Raw genomic sequence first — 18,246 nt, forward strand, 5'->3', positions numbered from 1 at the left:
CACATTGGTGCTGGGATGCCTGCTTTTCCTTTCAGGGGCTGGGTCAGGATTAAGGGCTGGAAGATGCCCTTTCCTGGGAGATGAAACCAGGATGCAAGAGGAAGGGGCACACACGCCCAGGAGCCCCAGGCTGCCAAGAGCACCCCGGGCCTGCTGTGGCCATCTGCAGGCAGTGCCCAGACCAGACCACAGCCCAAGAAGGCAGCTGGGTGCCTCGCTGCCCCACGCCTGCACCTTGACATCCCCAGCACGTTTTTTAATTTTTTTTTTCCATTTTTTATTTTTTGCGTGTGATAGTCTTGCTCTGTCGCCCGGGCTGGAGTGCAGCGGCACGATCTCGGCTCACTGCAACCTCTGCCTCCTGAGTTCAAGCGATTCTCGTGCTTCAGCCTCCCGAGCAGCTGGGACTACAGGCGCCCGCCACCACGCCCAGCTAAGTTTTGTACCCCGGCACCTTTAATAAGCAGCTATCAGCGAGCCCAGTGAGTTCTGCTGCCCATGCTTCTGTGACCCTGCCCCCCATGGCTCACCCCTCCTCCTGCCAGCCAGGCCAGAACCCTGGGTGCCCGCATCCCCTGGTGCCGTCCTCACTGCCCCCAAATCCTTTCCCAACCCCCTCCCCCAACCCCACTGCTGCCCCCAGGGGCACTCAGCAAAGCCTCCAAACCTCCCTTGGCTTGTGGGGCCCAGGAAGCCCTGGCAGTCCTGGCGCTGTCCCCTACCCGCTGCCTGAAGTTCTTCCAGGGCCTCCAGTGTGCCTGGCCCTGGCTCTGGGCTCTGCTTTTGAAAAGTCTTCATTTTCCTTTACATCCCCACGTGCAGAGAAATGCCAGCTGCGCCCGAGGAGCAGAGTCGGAGGGGCCCCCGGGAGAATCTGAACATCCCAGTTTCCTGATCTCTTTCTGGGTCTCACTTTCATCTCTGGCCATCAGCAAGGGCGTGCCCCTCCACCCGAAGGCCCTGCCTCTGTGCCAGGCTCCATGTAAAGGGTACACCCAGCGGGGCCCTGACTCCCCCATCACGGGTGATCCTGGTGGCACACGCACAGAGCTCATGCACACCCAGCCACACCTGAGGGCGCCGGTTCCTGCTGACCCCCCGTGCCCCACAAGACAGGTGCCCACAGAGCTTTGCAGCATGTTCCCCGACTCAGGAGGCAAAACCGTCCCCCTCGGCTCTGCTCCTGCCGCCCCCGGGGCCCACGCCACCTGCAGAGTGCACCCACAGGTGTCAGCGTGTTGAGCCAGGTGCTGCTCTAGGTACTGGGGATACAAGCAGGAACGGAACAAGTTTGACGTCTTCAGGGTCTCAGGTGGCGGGGCCCCTGGCATCGTGCTAAGTCCTCTGAGGACGATGAGGCAGGGTGGGGCAGAGCGCAGGCACTGTGGTTGGAGACTGACTGCAGCTGACATCTGGCATGTGGTGCCCGCTGGGGTCCACGTGGCCCACTGGGCTCTCTGGCTTCTCTGAAGCCAGGTGTGGCTGCTGGTGGTCAGAGGATGGCTTGGTCATGCCAGAGCTGGGACACAGCACAGAAGCCAGTCCTTCCTGTGGGAATGGCCATCAGGTGGCCTGGCCATGAGGCTGTTTCTGCCCGTGACCCAGCACCAGACAGCGGCCATTCCACTCTCACCCTCTCTGGGTGACTGGTACACCCAGAGACAGCAGAAGGGAGAGGGACCTCAAGGAACCCGGCTGGCCCTCCGCATCCATTTCTGTCCCTGTGAGCAGGGCCCTGGTGCCTCTCTAGGCCCAGCCTGCCCAACCTGGGAAGGGCTGGCCTGGGACCCAGGGGCGGGAAGATGGCTCTGTCCTGGCTCCCAGCCACACTGAGCCTCGGGCACCATGCCCTTCTGTCAGCCTGCAGACGCTTGCTGGGCACCCTCCCTGCCCCAGGCCTGGCAGGAAAATGAGGTGACAGAGGCGGCCCTGGGGAGCTCCTTCTGCTTCTCACCTGGCCACCCCTCACCTAGGCCAGAGCCAGATCCCGGCCCCGCCCGACCTTGCCCCACAGCGGCCTCTGCAGGCGCAGGGCCTCCGAGCTGCCAGGACACAGCTTCTGGTCTTCCTCCCTCCTGGTCCACGCAGCAGTCCTGGGTGCCCCACCCCACACAGCTGTGGCCCTCTGTGGGTCTGCCCTTCCCAGCCCTCACCAGTCTGTGAAAGCACTGGGGATGCGGCGAGTTCACGTGCCCGTGGGGAAGGGGCCAGCAAAGACACCAAAGTGGTAAACCGCAGGAACATGAAGCTGTGAGGGCTGGTGACGCCGGGCGGGAAGCCAGGTGGGGAGGCAGGATGGTGCGTGGCCTGACCCCACCTCGCAGCCGGGAAACTGAGGCACACAGAGATGTCTTGCACATGTCAGGGCCCCAGGTAGGTGGTGACAGGAGTCTGGGACCTCGGGTGGGTCTCACCAGTCACACGGCCTTGGCTGACCTGTCTGTCCTCCCGTCCAGCCAGAGGGACACAAAGACCTCTTTGTCTCTCCACCCTTCCGCCCAGAGCCTCCCCAGCCAGTGCAGCTCTGAGCGTGTCCCCCAGGGAGGGAGACAGCCCCCGGTGGGGCCTGGCAGTCCTGGCAGCTGCCCTGAGGCACAGACCCTGGGGGACTCGGTGCTTTGAGGGCAGGGCCAGGTGATGGAGGTCGGCTGGGGAAAGGGAGGCCGAGAAGGCGGCAGTGTGGAGCGTGTGAATTTGTTCATGAACTTAGCTACAAAAATGTCTTTTCCAGTGTCACAGCTCTTCTAGAATTTGACTAGCAGGTTTTCCGATTTTTACTGGAAAGCCCTTTAAAGAAAGAAAGAAAAAGAAAAAAAAAAGTCTTCCTCAATCAAATCCGAGGTGGTTCCTTCCCCCACCAGGCTGGCTGGGTGGGGAGAGAGGGCTTGAAGCCCAGGCTCCTAGGGAAAGGCTCTGCTCCCCACCCCAGGGCTGGGCTGGGCTGGGACACCGGCCCTTCCTGGCAGGGGTGTCCTACTCCACAGAGGAGCCTTGGGAGGTGGCCACCACTGGGCCACTGCCCCTCACCAGGCCCAGAGGCCCAGTTCTCAGCCTGAAAAGAAAACCTGCCCCGGGCCCCTCATGACCAGGGTGAGGCTTGGTGGGCACAGAGGGCGTGTGGGGAGCACTGGAACCCAGCGGCCTGGGAGGGGCCCAGGTCTGACGCCTCATCCTGCCCCAGGCTGGCTGCAGGCCTCCAGCTCCAGAACTGTGTTCTCAAAATCCTGTTGATGCTGCCACAAGTGGGCTGTCTCCTCCCCCATTCCGGGAAGGTTCTGGGTGAGTGGCTTAGCCATCCCTCCCACTGGGAGCTCCAGTATCTGAACTGCCAGCCACCTGCAGCCGCCACCTCACCCCAGGCGGTGCTGCACCCTGGGCTGGCGGGACCAGCCTGGAGGGCCCTCCTGGGGCTCATGGACAGCCTCCCACAGAGTGTCTCTGCTGGTCTCATTTCTGTCTGGGAGGGAGTTGGGTGAGCACCAGGGAGAGGCTGAGTGGATGCCCGCCCACCTGGAACAGTGCTAGGTGGGGATGGGGGGGGGCATCACGGGGCACACACAAGCTGTCGGAAGGGCCGATGTCCACGGGGGACGAGAGTCAGGGGCGCGGCTGTGGGGGTGGAGGCGGCCTGGAAGAGCAGGCATGGCACAGCGGCCGCTGGCTCATGTGGACTGGCGGGGCACTGTCCTGCTGGGGCCGTCCCAAAGGGAAGCATGGCCCGTCACTCCCCAGGCTAAAAACCATCCACGGCTGCCCCTCCTCATGGCTGAAGCGCAGCTCCTAGGCCCTACCCCGATGCTCTCAGGTCCCCTTCTCTCCCTCGCCCTGTGGAGAGCGGACCTGCCTCCTGTCCCTCGGAGGACATTCAGGCCCCAGCCCTGCCGCAGCAGCTCGTGGTCCAGCTTGGCTGGCCCTGCCTGGCCCTCCGGGCTCCAGCAGCAGTGGTGGCTGTCAGCACAGCCGGGCTGCCAGCACTCTCACTCTGATGAAGCTCCCAGCCCGCCGACTGGAACGGTGTGTTCACCACTACGGTCTTGCCTGGGAAGGGACGAACTCCTGCACTTCCTGTCACGTTCCACTTCTTGTCCGTGACCAGCTAACCTCCCACCTCCGCCAGGAAGCCTCCCTGGGCTTCTCAACCACCCCATCACATCCGGCCAATGCTCCTTGTGATGGATCCCTCAGAAAGCCAGGTGGCCTCTGCAGGGGCCCTTGCCCCGGGTCCACGCCTTTGCCCCCAGCACCTCCCAGGCACTCGGCAGATGCTAGTTAAATGGAGACTCCACTCCAAGGCTCAGCTACCCTCCCTCAGTCCTCCTCACCCCCGCGGGTTAGTGGGTTTCCTTCAAGTACCTCACCCAGCAACCAGGAAGATTCCTCTTCATCTCAAATCGGTCTGAAGGGCACACTAGGCACACGCTGGCCCTGACACTGCCCCTCCCTGGTCCTTTCCAACAGCACCGAGGACATGGAGGTTGGCCCAGGCTCAGGAATCACAGAGCTAACTGCTCATTTCAGCATCACAAGCACGAGCAGACGAATTTCAGAGACAGAAGCCAACATCCCCACCCCTCATCTTCAGAGGCTCCAGCCTGCCTGGCCTCTGTGGCTGGGTGGCCAGCCAAGGGCTCTGGAATTGGAGAGGCCTTGCTTCTCCACGGCAGGGTGTGACCCGCTCTGGCCTGCTGGCCCTTCTGCCCCAGGGACTGAGTGGGAGGCACTTCTGATTTCACCCCGGCTCTCAGGGGGATGAGGTGGCCTCAGGTGAGAGATCCTGATTGGCCACCCCAGAGCCCCGGTGGAAGGTGCAGCAGAGAGGAGGTCCTTTGGATCCGATAAGCAGGAGGATTTTAAACACTCTCTGAAGCCGTCTGCAGATCTGAGATTTTTCCACTCATTTATTCAGCAAGTATTCGCCGAATGCCTATTACATGCCAGGAGCTAAGGACACTATTTCCAAAGAACAGCTCATCCAAAAGGCATGTGAGTGCCCATTACTGCCAGGACCTGAGGCTGCATGGATGAAGAGACAGATCTTGCCTTGAAAGGCACTGTGGCCTGGCATGGGAGAGACAGGTGAGCCACTGTGTTAGAGCTATTAATAGGGTACAGGAACAGAAGATAGGCTCCACGGCCCAAGGGATGGGCAGGGAGGGCTTCGGATGAGAGCACCAGAACCCAGGGCCATGAACAGCAAAGTCATCTGATGACCTTGCTCTCCGCTCAGCACTCAGAACCATCCAGCTCCATGTCCCAATACCCACAGAGGACTGAGGTGGGGCAGACACCAGCGTGAGAGGGAGACAGAAGGTGGGGAACTGGCAACATTCATCTGAAAATGCGGCCACAGGGAAACAGCTTGAGAACTGAAAGGGTTCTAACACACACTGAAAACCTACCATTCGCTGTGACCGCAGCGGGGACCAGAGATGGAGAGGCAGCGTGCCGCACTGAGTCCTTACCAAATGGGGTCACAGACCCCTGGCAGCTCCGGAAAGACCAAAGAATCCTAAGCGGGGAAACAGCTTCACTTCACTTCAACCTTACTGTAGAAAGATACATTTTTGCAGTTGTAATTCACAAGTGGAAGACGTACGGACAGAATAAAGCACTCGTTTAAGACAGTCTTTCCACGATGAGGGATGCCGGTTCACTGACACAGTGACTTTGAGACATAATACTGGAGCTGAATGTTTCACATTAACCAGCTGAATCCTTTAAACCTAAGTGCTAAGTACTGCCCACCTTTCAGAAGAAACTGAGGCTCAGGGGCTCAGCTTTGAAAGTGGCACAGCTCGCCGGGCACGGTGGCTCACACCTGTAATCCTGGCACTTTGGGAGGCTGAGGCAGGCGGATCACGAGGTCAAGAGATGGAGACCCTCCTGGCCAACATGGTGAAACCGTGTCTCCACTAAAAATACAAAAATCAGCTGGGCGTGGTGGCGCATGCCTGTAGTCCCAGCTACTTGGGAGACTGAGGCAGGAGAATCGCTTGAACCCAAGAGGCAGAGGTTGCAGTGAGCCGAGATTGTGCCATTGCACTCCAGCTTGGGCGACAGAAAAAAAAAAAAGAGAGAGAGAGAAAGTGGCACAGCTGAGATGTGAACCTAGCAGTCTGGGCCCCAGCCTGCTTTTAGCCACTTGGCCAGCATTCCCTGAGGTGGGAGCTTTCAGAAATCCTGATGTCCAGACTGTACCTCATCCCGATGAAACCAGAATCCCTGGGGTGGGCCCCAAGCACCAGCCATTTCTTCAACTCTCCAGGTAAGTCCATGACTCATGAACTGTAACCAAATTGTCCTTCCCTCCTTTGCCAAGTGACTCTGGGCAGTTCCCTGGGCAAGGGACCACCTGAATCTCAGAATCACCTATGAAACAGATAGTATGAAAAACCTGCCTCAAGGGGTGCTGAGAGCTTAAAATGTACGTAGAACACTTTGCACAGATGGCTGGGCAGTGGAGATGGGGCTGCTGGGGCAGCCTGGACCACACCACTCAGGGCTTCGCAGGTACGTGACCGGGTGAAATAGTGGAGGCCACTGAAGGTTTTCATTCAGAAAAACCATATGAGCAGAGCTGTGCTTTTAGAAAGACCAAGAGGGCAAATAGGTGAAATAGCCTGAAATAGCCTGCTGGTGACTGGCATAAAAAAGGGCACAAGCTGAAGAGACCTAGAACTAGGGACACAGAGTCCTAAGGCTGCCTGGTGACCCCCACCCCCACCCCAAAATCTGTGCAATGATAACTACACAAAATGGAAAAGCAAGGCCAAGTGCAGTAGCTCATGTCTGTCATCCCAGCACTTTGGGAGGCTGAGGCAGGAGGATCGCTTGAGCCCAGGAGTTCGAGACCAGCCTGGGCAACATATTAAGACCCTGTTTCAATAAAAAAACAAAAGAACCCAAAACATTTTGTACGATGCCCTCAGACATGTCCTGACCAGCAGGGGCGACCCCAGACCTGTATATAAGAGGCCTTCAATTAGGGCTCAGCTTGTACCCAGAATCAAGAGCCAAGCTTGCCAGGGCACTGCCCCTCAGCCCCTGCCACCTCGTTCCAGCTCAGCCCACTCCAGGGTTTCTTCTTTAAAAAAATATATATATATTAATTTTTTTGTAGAGATGGGGTCTGTGTTGCCCAGGCTGGTCTTGAACTCCTGGGCTCAAGCAGTCCTCTCACCTTAGCCTCCCAAAGTGCCATGATTACCGGTGCCACACCCACCGTCTCCCGTCCTACTTCTAACCAGCCTTGAAGGGCCAGTGAGGCCCCTCCCTAAGCCACTGGTCTTTTTCCGGCTTGCACTTGACACCTGACCTGACACCAGACATTCACACCTGAGACAGACCAGGCGCAGCCGACTCCTCTCGTCCCTTCTCTGACTAGACTGGAATTTCTCCATGGCCACTGGTGGCATGATGGATTCTTCAATCCTCAGCGCAACACGAGGATACACTAGGAGCCTGGTTAATGCTGTTGCCAGTATAAGTGATAAGAATCCTCACGTGTGGCCAAGGATTTATTCAAAAGCTCACATTTCCCCCAGAGTGTTTCTCTTCAACCTATACACATCGTTGCTCTTGGCTCTGGGCCTATCATGCGTTTGCGAGGCTTGCAAAGGCTGCCCCTGTTTGGATCACATGGAAGATAAAAGCAGGCAGAGAAGACAACAAAAATACAATGGAAGGCCGGGCGCGGTGGCTCACGCCTGTAATCCCAGCACTTTGGGAAGCTGAGGCAGGTGGATCACGAGGTCAGGAGATCAAGACCACAGTGAAACCCCGTCTCTACTAAAAATACAAAAAATTAGCCGGGCGTGGTGGCGGGCGCCTGTAGTCCCAGCTACTCGGGAGGCTGAGGCAGGAGAATGGCGTGAACCCGGGAGGCAGAGCTTGCAGTGAGCCGAGATCGCGCCACTGCACTCCAGCCTGGGTGACAGAGAGAGACTCCGCCTCAAAAAAACAAACCCCCCCCCCAAAAAAAAACAAAAAACAAAACAAAACAAAAAATACAATAGGAAAGGGCTAAAAATAGGAAAACTTAGTGCTGTCACATAGCGGACTTAAAATAGACAAACAACTGCCCAAAGTGAGCCAGGCACGTCCGCAGTCCAAGCACACGGGCTTCACTAGACTTAGGGCTGGGAGAGGGCCGGAGGCCGGAGTCAGAACACCTCACACACCCGGGAAGGGCCGAATAGACAGAAAGACTCCCACACCTCCGTCACAAAGCAGTGAAGATGGTTTCATAGCACACTATCACAACTCTCCTCTGGAGAGTGGATCTTTCCAGAACTGTCCCAGAGGTTCTTCTTCTTTCTACAAATAAAGTCAGTTCTTATTTGAGACCCGGGCATCCTCCTGAGGGAGCAGAGCATGAGGCCCCCACCCCCATCACACACATGCTTCCTAGGCTGTCTCAACAAGAGCACAGTGACCTGGTCACCTGGGCCTGGGTCCCGGCCCACACACAGCCACCCTCACCTCCTTACAGCATGGCCACCAACTGCAGCCACGGAGGCCACCTGCCCCCAGGCCTGCCTGCTCTGGGCTCCATTAAGGAAGGACTCCTCAGCTGGGCACGGTGGCTCACACCTGTGTCCCAACACTTTGGGAGGCTGAGGCAGGTGGATCACCTGAGGTCAGGAGTTCGAGACCATCCTGGCCAACATGGTGAAACCCCGTCTCTACTAAAAATACAAAAAATTAACCAGGCGTTGTGGCAGGCACCTGTAATCCCAGCTACTCGGGAGGTTGAGGCAGAATTGCTTGAACCTGGGAGGCGGAGGTTGCAGTGAGCCGAGATCGCGCTATTGCACTCCAGCCTGGGTGACAGAGCCAGACTCCGTCTCAAAAAAAAAAAAAAAAAAAAAGGGATCCGCACCCAGGTCAGACAGTTCATGAAGGTGATAATATATAGAGAACACACACCTCAGACTCACAGCCTTTCTCCACTGCAAGCTTAAGAGACTGGTTTTATTTCAAGAATAACTAAGGGTATATTAACACGTGTATCTCAAAGTAACACTGAATTATTGAAGACATACTGTTCCAATAGTCAAACAGTTGACAGAGAGGGGACAGGAACCAATGTACTGGAAAAACACACTTGTATTATATGTAAAAATCGATGGCCAATATTTCTCTTATTAAGAGAAAAATACCCAACAAATTAAAAGGTGAAAAGCTGTGCTCAAATAAAAAAAAAAAAAAAACCCAAAACCTTGCATGCACAAGCTAAGCTCAGACCCTTAAAAACCAGATAGAAATTGACAAAGTCAAACAAAGGAGAAAAACTGGCTGAACTTCTCAAACTAAATTATATCAAATATATGTGCATTTTAGCAAAATAAACCACTAAACTATACTTTGTAGACATATTCATTACATTTATTTTAATAACTACTTCATTATAGGCTGACTGGCTTTCCTGTGTGGATAAAGTGTGATCTGAAAGCAGCGCTGACCGAATGTAAATAAAGCAAACGTTCCCAGCCATTTTCGGCATGAACATGGACTCCAGCGTTTAATGCAGACCCAAAGCCACACATTTTTGGGGAGCAGGTTTTACTTGCAGTAGATTCTTTTCATTAAAGATCACAAAAATACAATACAATGTGACAAGCCCAGTTTAAGAATTGCATGCAGTAGCTCATATTAACACAAACAGCTCCCCACGAAGGCCGACGAGCTAAATCCGGTGTCAACAGGGTTCATTGCAGGAGTAGAATAATCCGGTACAAGGAACGAGAACAGATTGAAACCAGAAACAAAGCCATGCCTGACAGTCACTCAAGGTCAATCCGATCATTTCCATGACCAATTTACCCATGTGAACAATTCAAAATGACGGTGGAAGAGCTGAGCACCCTGTACTCACACACGATGCCCACAGCTTGGCAAAAGGTACACAAACACTTGTTTGAAAAGAATGACTGAAACGTCTACTTTCAAACAACAATGGACACTTTTAAAGGGAATGCTGACATTTAACTTTACAAAATGAAATTTAAAATGTTAAGTAGTACTCTGGGGAAGAATATGCCTGAAGCGTAACCATGATTTCCCAGTGGTATAATTAAACAGAGCTCTAATTTAAAAACTCTTCCTGGGCTGGGCGCCGTGGCTCACACCCATTAATTCTAGCACTTTGGGAGGCCGAGGCGGGCGGATCACGAGGTCAGGAGTTCGAGACCAGCCTGACCATCATGGTGAAATCTCAGCTCTATTAAAAATACAAAAATTAGCCAGGCATGGTGGCACATGCCTGTAATCCCAGCTACTCAGGTGGCTGAGGCAGGAGAATCGCTTGAACCTGGGAGGTGGAGGTTGCAGTGAGCTGAGATGGCACCACTGCACTGCAGCCTGGGCAACAGAGTGAGACTCCATCTCAAAAGTAAATAAAAAATAAAAACTCTTCCTCAAGATTTTAAGAGCATTCTAAAATTATGATACAGAAAAGCAATCCTACAACTACTGTGGCCAAAACGTGGATTCCAATGACCTGCCCTGAGCCCGCGGTTGCCAGGAGTTGGACCTGCAGTAGTATGGGAAGCTCACGGCCTAAATACCGACTGCCCTCTGACCCCACCATCCAGTGATGCTAGAACATTTCTAGTAGGAAAGACATAGCAAGGGATTTTCATGATTGGGAAATACTGAGAGACAAGCTGAAGATTTGTTAAGGGCTATGCTTCTGTCATCTTTTAGGTATTTAAGGCTACTCCTTTAGCTAGCTACTTTCAGCTGTTTAAAGTGACTATCTCCCTACACAGAGTTACACAATGAGCATCTCTGAAAGAGAATATTACCCTGGATTTCCAAAGATGTACTCTAACAGGACGACCAGGCAAAAGGTGACCCGGGGGAGGAGTCTGTCCTAACACTCGGACCCACATGTTCTCAAGGCACTGCAGAACTTTGGGAAATCATTTTGTACCGGATCCTCAGAAAGCATTTATGGAAATACACATCCTTTAGCAGAAGAGAGATGCTTCATGCACGATTGACTTTAATGGCTCTTTCAGGCAACAGAGAAACCACCACATGCCCGTGACATGAGCTCAGTTGTTCTAGGCACCCAGAGGAAGCCTTTAATTCCGAGCAGGTTTCACTGATTGGTCCTGGAGCAGGTGTAGTTATGATATTTACTAAGTGAGTGGTTAACAGCTGACTGCCTAGGAAAACCTAGGACGGCCTGGTCCCTCTGGCTTACTGACAGCGTCTACCCTCACGTTGTAAAACAGCACCGGGGAGGTGTGACAAGGCTGTCTATTTTACAGCCTGGGACAACAGAAGAGAACCATTACGTGCTACATTCAGACTTTCTGATTTAGTTTTAGTATAACCTGACATTGGTAACCCGTCTCCAATCTTCATCCTCCAACTACAGGTATGAGTGTTTCCTTTTTTTTTTTTTTTTTTAAAGGCCCATTAACTTAAATGTTCCCATCCTTATGAATTACTCACTAAGGAAAACTATAAGCTCAGATTTTACAAACAAAAGCAACTTACAAGGTATTATTGCTGGTCCTTTATCCCTTCTCTTTAATGCAATCTCAAAGGTTTTTTGGCTATTAGTTTTCATAATTTTCTTATGTTGCACACAAAAACAAGATTCCTCTCTAAAACGTAGGGGATGGGGAAAATGCAGATGCTGTTTTTCCAACTAAAAATGTTTACAAAAGAACAGACTGTCTGAACAAACAAAAAAACCCCACCCCGTTAAGCTGGGCAGGACCAATCAGGCCTTATAAGTGAAAAAAAAAAAGCCTTCTATCGAGCATAATGAAACCGAACATGTACTGCTTGTGTTTGAACCTTACTCTTATTTAACCAAAAATTTCCCCTTTCTCATAATTTTCCTAGTATTATGTAAGGTTATGCCTAGTTCTAGATTCTGAAAGACCTGCATTTTAATGCTTGCACAACCCATTTAAAATTTACAAAAGCTGCCTCTATTTCGTTTTCTGATTAAAAACGCAAAAAAAAAAGGACAAACCAAACAAACCACACCACATCATACAGATAATGATCCGAATGGAAAAGTTAATGTGCTGTAATGATATTTGTCTTGCAACATCAAAAGCAGCAGATACTGAATAGAATTTGCTTCAATCATAAATACTGAGACTGAAATATGCACGTATAAATCAATGAACTGAAAGCTCTCTATACATAGAAGCACATATGAAGTGCAAAACAGTATCAAAAGTGAGATCTCTGGTATTTCAGTACTCCCATTCATCGGATTTCAGGTCGAGATAGCTGAGAATATTCTGGGCAAGCTTCACAGCCTGTTTCCTGGCAGCCTTACACTTCTCTTCTCCCTGCGGATCAACAGCATCCAGGGCTAGCAGCTGCTTTGTGAGCAGCTCTTCCAGCCGGATGTAGTTCTTATCGGTTCGATTTCCATCAAATGAAAGAACTTCTCCCTGGATCTCAGACAAGTTTCCAAGGACGTTCCAGACGGCTTTATGGGATGGGTGCTCCTCACAAGCAAACAGCTTTCTTTTCTCAAGGGCCTCCTTCAAGTCAATATATGTGATCAGAGTTTGCACCTCGATCACTGCTCTTCTCCTGGCTTCCCGGATGCAGGGGTTTTTTTCAAGACTTACCTCATCCAACTGTCCAATTAAACCCTGCAATTCTGTTTTGGAGCTCAGGTACAATTCAGAAGGGTTTTGTGCTTGGAGAAGTTCATTTTTTATTTCTCTCATTCTCTTGAGGACCTTTTCTATTTTTAAAATGGAATGATTCTGTCTCAGGTCAAATGCTTTAGTTGTGTCTGCTTCCTCTTCCAAATCCAGATATTTCAATAATTTGTTGATATCTTCTACTACCTCCCTCCGATAATTTCTGATTTCTGTCCGGCCGCACACATCTAGAGCATCCAGGTCAGCGATCAGCCCCGAGAGCACACAGGATAAGTGCCTGCAGGTCTCATTGTTGTTCACACCCATCAGAAGTGCAATCAGGACCCCTCGGGCCTTGTTCACCTCACACATCACGAAGTTGATTTTGGCAACGGAAGGATGTGCATCCTCGGAAAGCGGCAGGGAAGGCTGCTTTTTCATGCAGTCTTCAATTATCTCTTGCACCGCACAGATTTTGGTTAAAGTGTGATACCTTGCTTTCCGCAAGGAGATTTTTCCTCCAGTTTTAACATGTGTCAGCCTCAGAATGATATCTTGGATGCCTTCTTCAAACTCATCAGTTACGCAGTTGCCTCCATTATAAAATGGCACAATTTTCTCTCTCACGAGGGACTGGGCTTCCTCAAAAATGTTCTGTATTTCAATCCGGTGTGGGTGGTTTGCATTCTGCTCCAACTCTTTGAGAAGACGTTCTGTCTCCTGTGCTGCCCTCTTCCTAGCTTGCTGAATATCTCCTTTTCCTTCAGTATCTACAGAGTCTATTTCAAAAAGCTGTTTTGTTAGAATCCTCTCCAGTTTCTTGTAATTCTTGTCATCTGACAGACCACTGAAGCCGACAACTTGCTGTTCTACACTTTTTACTTCCTTTTGGATTTCCTGAAGCCTACTAATAGAAGGATGTTGGTTTCCCATATCCATACTTTTGTTGTGTTCAGTTTCACAAGCACTAAAAGACGACAAGAATGATAACTTATTACAGCACAAGGCTTCTGCAGAACACTAATGGTATATTAAGTCATTCTAAAATTCTCATTTTAAAAAGGTATACTTCTGGGCAGTCATCCCACCTCAGCCTCCCCAGTAGCTGGGTCTACAGTCGTACACCACTACGCCCAGCTAAGATTATTTTTAGTAGAGACAGGTCTCACTATATTGCCCAGGCTGGTCTCAGACGATCCGCCCGCCTCCGCCTCCCAAAGTGCTGGGATTAAGGTGTGAGTCACCGTACGCGACACAAACTATTTGGAACCAGCAGGGCACCTTTATGAAAGGTGAAACAGTAGCTCTTGTAACCTTCCGAACACTAACAGTACCCCGCCCCGCCACACAGCTATGCCTAGTTTCCAGAAACTCTAAGCAAAAGAAAGAACCAGAACAAAAACCAGGGGCTCTCAGACATCCCCAAGGTCCCCGCTTCTTCGTTTCTCTCCATCCCTTTGTGCACTTCCCCTCCCCACCCTTTTAGCTCCTCACACATCTTCCCTCACAGAAGTCTCCCTGAAGAGATTAAAACCCCACAGGTAGAGAAGAGCGACCGGGACAGCGCTGAAGGGTTAACACCTCCTCAGCCCCCAACATGCTCCACTCTCTCAAAAAAAAACAACCCGCGAAAACGTGATAACTATAAATAATTCATTCACTCGCCTCCCACTGGGAGTCCACAATGGCCTAGTGCACGTTTCAAGCTCTTGGTTTCTATCAAACGGCTCGCTCAAGGTGGGTAACCAATGGAAACGCATAATCTATCCCCGGCGGATGTCCTGGAGGCCACGGAGGGAAGGCGGCCCGAGCTCCTTCCTCCCCGCCTCGCCCTTCCCTCTTGGCCCTTTACCCAAAAGAGGTCTGAATTGGATGCGGTCTTGGCGTCCCGTGGCTGAGGTGGCGAGGTGGAAGATCAGCCCTTTACGGGGTGCGGCACCGGAGCTGGGCCCCCAGCTGCATCCCTCGCACCCCTCCCGACTAGGTCTGAGCGGGGCAGCCGGTGAAGGGGCCGGCGGTGAAGGGACCGCTACTGGCTGCAGCAGCCGCTCCGGGCGTCTCGGCCCGGGTGCCAGGGCGCGCCCGCAGGACCTGACCTCACAATGGGCGCGCGAGGGGCGCTCGGCCCGGCCGGGGGAAGCCGAGGGAGGAGGGGAACCGAGGCCCGGCCGGAGACACCAGAGACCAGGCCCGGCCAGTCCCGGTCAGCGTCCGACCCCAGGGGCGGGGACAGCGCCGAGACCGACTCTGCCCTGCCTGATCCGACAAGCCGCACGGGGGTGGGCGCTGGCGAAGGGGTGGCCCAGCGGGGAGCCCCGCGCGGAGGTGGTGCCCCACTCGTCCCCCCGAGAGAGGGAAAAGGCTACAAGCCACGCTTCGCTCACCTGTCCCGCCCGCGCCATCGCGCGATGCGTCGCCGACGCTTCCACGACTTCCGCAGCTCCGGCCGTCGCCCGGGCCCGGCAGCCCCGCCCCTGGCCGAACAACCCTAAACCCGGGGACACCTCCTCCGGCGTCCGCGCCTAGCCGCCGGCAGCGCCACGCCCACCGCCAGGGGCGCAGCGAGGCAGCCTGGAGTGACCGCGACCAAGGAGCGGCCGCCCGGGTCAGCCCGCGCCGCCCGCCGCCCCCCGCCCCCTCACCCCGTCGCACCGCTGGGAAAGCGCACGGTCGGCCGCGCCGCCGCGCTCCCTCGGGCTTCGCGACCCTGCCGTAAAGCGGCCCCTCGCGCCGTCGCAATGCTGCCGTGCGCCGCGGGGGCCAGGGGGCGTGGGGCCATGGTGGCCTTGCGGGCGGGGAAGAAGACCCTTCTCCCCCCTCTCTGCCGCGCCTTCGCCTGCCGCGGCTGTCAACTCGCTCCGGAGCGCGGCGCCGAGCGCAGGGATACGGCGCCCAGCGGGGTAAGCAGGCGCCTGGGGACATTGGGCCGGGAGGGGTGACCGGAAGGGAAGACAAACCCGGGCCTCGGGGCCACTCCCTGTTCTGCACAGCCGCCTCAGGCCTTTCTCCAGGTGCTCTCGCGTCCTATCCCGAACAGTCCCGCAGCCCCGAGGCTCCCGCATCAACGCCCTCGGTCGGATGGGACTGAGGGTGCCGCCGCCACCACGCCGGGGACTGTTGACAGCCAGAACCTTTAAGCGTAACAGAGTCACCTGGCAAGTTTGTACCTACCTTATTTGTTCCCGAGAATGGTTATTTTTTATATTTAAAGAGCTCTTGGCTTACCGTGCATTTTTTTTCGTTGTGTATGTGTGTGTTTTGGCTTTGTTAAAATTATTAGTGCTTTTCTTCAAGCGACGAGCACTTTATCATCGTACTTTTGTAGCACTTCACGTTGAATAGTTGTTATTTGCAAACTATGTGTGGGTATATGCATGTTACTGGCCAAAGATCCGCAAAGAATGTCTGTAGCAAGAATGTCTGTGGCAAGCAATTTTTGTAAGTGGTACTTTTGGGAGGGATGTTTTGTTTAAGGGAGGCCTAGGCCTTGATTCCGTCTGTCAGATGAAAATGTTGACTAACGGTGTGGAATGGGCTGGAGATAAAATATTCAAGCAAAGCATGCAAATACCAAACAGGCTAATGAAGGAGGCTGGAAAACTTGGTTTAAACAATAATTAAAGAAGTATTTAAAAAGTGCTAATTAAAAATTGGACGGGCTCCGTGGCTCACGCTTGTAATCCCAGCACTTTGGGAGGCCGAGGCAAGCGGATCACGAAATCAAGAGGTGAGACCATCCTGCCCAACATGGTGAAACGTCTCTACTAAAAATACAGAAATTAGCTGGGCATAGTGGCGCGCGCCTGTGGACCCAGCTACTCGGGAGGATGAGGCAGGAAAATCGCTTGAACCCGGGAGACGGAGGTTGCTGTGAGTCGAGATCGCGCCACTGCACTCCAGCCTGGCGACAGAGGGAGACTTCATCTCAAAAAAAAAAAAAAGCTAATTAAAAATTGCAAATGTACTTGCTTGTACATTTTCATTTCTGTTGGGCTGTGGCTGTTAGTACACTTTTATAATTGTAGCTTTGAAGGTCTGTCTAGTTTACAATTTAAACAAGGAGTTACCAGGGCAACTAGTCAACCAGACACCCAAGTGGCTAGCTCAGTTCTGTGTTACAGTGGCCAAGCCCTTGCCTTCTATTCCTAGAACATAGAAACCCACCCAGCCTCTCTGTCTTTGGGCAGAAAGATAGAGCAGGTGTCTGAAAATGCTCTAAGAGAGCAAACGGGAAATCAACCAAGACATTTCCCGGGGCGGGGGGAGGGGATTTTCCCTAGCTTATTTTGTGAACTTGTGCTGGAAAGAAACAACAGCACCCAAATAAGGATTTCTCTATTGTCATATACACTTCTTTTTTTTTATTATTATTTTTTTTTGAGTTGGAGTCTCCCTCTGTCGCCCAGGTGGGAGTACAGTGGCGTGATCTCAGCTCTGCCTCCCGGGCTCAAGCGATTCTCGTGCCTCAGCCTTCCGAGTAGCTGGGACTACAGGGGCCCACCACCATGCCCGGCTAATTTTTTTGTATTTTTAGTAGAGACAGGGTTTCACCTGTTGGCCAGGCTGGTTTCAAACTCCTGACCTCAAGTGATGCGCCTGCCTGGGCCTCCCAAAGTGCTAGGATTACAAGTGTGAGCCACCACTCTCAGCCTTAGACTTCTTGTTAAAGTAAAATAAATCTTACCATGGGTCTCTTCTCAAGATGAGAGATCTCTCTGCCTTGTTCGTTTTTTCTTTTTTCGAGATGGAGTTTTTGCTCTGTTGCCCAGGCTGGAGTGCAATGGCGCAGTCTCGGCTCACTGCAACCTTCGCCTACTGGGTTCAAGCAATTCTCCTGCCGCAGCCTCCTGAGTATAGCTGGGATCACAGGCGCATGCTGCCACGCCTGGTTAATTTTTTTTTCTTTTTTTAGTAGAGATGGGGTTTCACTATGCTGGCCAGGCAGGTCTCGAACTCCTGACTTCAGGTGATCCACCCGCCTTGGCCTCCCAAAGTGCTGAGATTATAAGTGTGAGCCACCATGCCCAGCCAGCACCAGCTTTTAATTGAAAAACATTATAGAACTTAAGAGTCAGGCACCATTCTTCCTTCCAAATCCATCTTTAAAACTCAGCTTTTCAGAAATATAACTGCTTTTGGTAAAGAAAAAAAAAATTAAGACTTTTAAATTCTGTTCCCTAGCCACTTCATGCCTGCTTATGTCTTACCTGTGTAGTTTGCATCATTGGTTCCTAAACTTGTTTGCACGTAAGAATTAGTCTGACTCTTTTAGTTCTTTTTTTCTTTAATCCGGAAGTTCCCGAACCAGAATAGGTTCAGAGATACTCCCTTTTAGTTCTTTTTAATCCATAGGTTCTGCCTCCATCACCTCCCCACCTTTTTTTTTAAATTTTTTTTTTTTTGAGATGGAGTCTTGCTCTGTCACCCAGGCTGGAGTGCAGTGGCATGATCTCAGCTCACTGCAACCTCCACCGCCCAGGTTCAAGCAATTCTCCTGCCTCAGCCTCCTGAGTAGCTGGGATTACAGGTGCCTACCACCACGCCCGGCTAATTTTTGTATTTTTTGTAGAGACGGGTTTCACCATGTTGGCCAGGGTGGTCTTGAACTCCTGAC

The 18,246-nt window shown here is 52.6% G+C and overlaps 2 protein-coding genes and 1 non-coding gene across 10 annotated transcripts in view; 2 read left to right on the forward strand and 1 right to left on the reverse strand.

Annotated features, from left to right (window-relative positions):
* Window positions 1-2,728: 2,728 nt before the first annotated feature.
* LOC112205426 (U7 small nuclear RNA) lies at window positions 2,729-2,790 on the forward strand. Its single transcript, XR_002939387.1, has one exon. It is a non-coding gene; the product is annotated as a U7 small nuclear RNA (small nuclear RNA).
* A 6,705-nt stretch (window positions 2,791-9,495) lies between these two features.
* BAG5 (BAG cochaperone 5) lies at window positions 9,496-15,145 on the reverse strand. Of its 3 annotated transcripts, none has more exons than XM_009428511.5 (2): window positions 15,017-15,145; window positions 9,496-13,599 (listed from the first exon to the last, which is right to left on the reverse strand). In XM_009428511.5, the coding sequence occupies exon 2, from the start codon at window positions 13,569-13,571 to the stop codon at window positions 12,228-12,230; it is 1,344 nt and encodes a 447-aa protein (XP_009426786.1). In that variant the 5' UTR covers window positions 13,572-13,599; window positions 15,017-15,145; the 3' UTR covers window positions 9,496-12,227.
* Window positions 15,146-15,190: 45 nt separating this feature from the next.
* Window positions 15,191-18,246, forward strand: part of LOC736782 (cytochrome c oxidase assembly factor 8) — a 46,772-nt gene continuing 43,716 nt past the window's right edge. For 4 of the 6 annotated variants that reach the window (XM_016926794.4, XM_016926793.3, XM_016926796.4 and 1 more), the window contains exon 1: window positions 15,223-15,532. In XM_016926794.4, the coding sequence (XP_016782283.1) occupies window positions 15,371-15,532 (162 nt within the window). In that variant the 5' untranslated portion in view covers window positions 15,223-15,370. Of the gene's footprint in view, window positions 15,533-18,246 lie in introns of all 6 variants that reach the window. The other 2 variants (XR_008538951.2, XM_054665848.2) reach the window with 2 other exon arrangements.

This window comes from Pan troglodytes, chromosome 15, assembly GCF_028858775.2.
Source record: "Pan troglodytes isolate AG18354 chromosome 15, NHGRI_mPanTro3-v2.0_pri, whole genome shotgun sequence".
NCBI classification, from domain to species: domain Eukaryota; kingdom Metazoa; phylum Chordata; class Mammalia; order Primates; family Hominidae; genus Pan; species Pan troglodytes.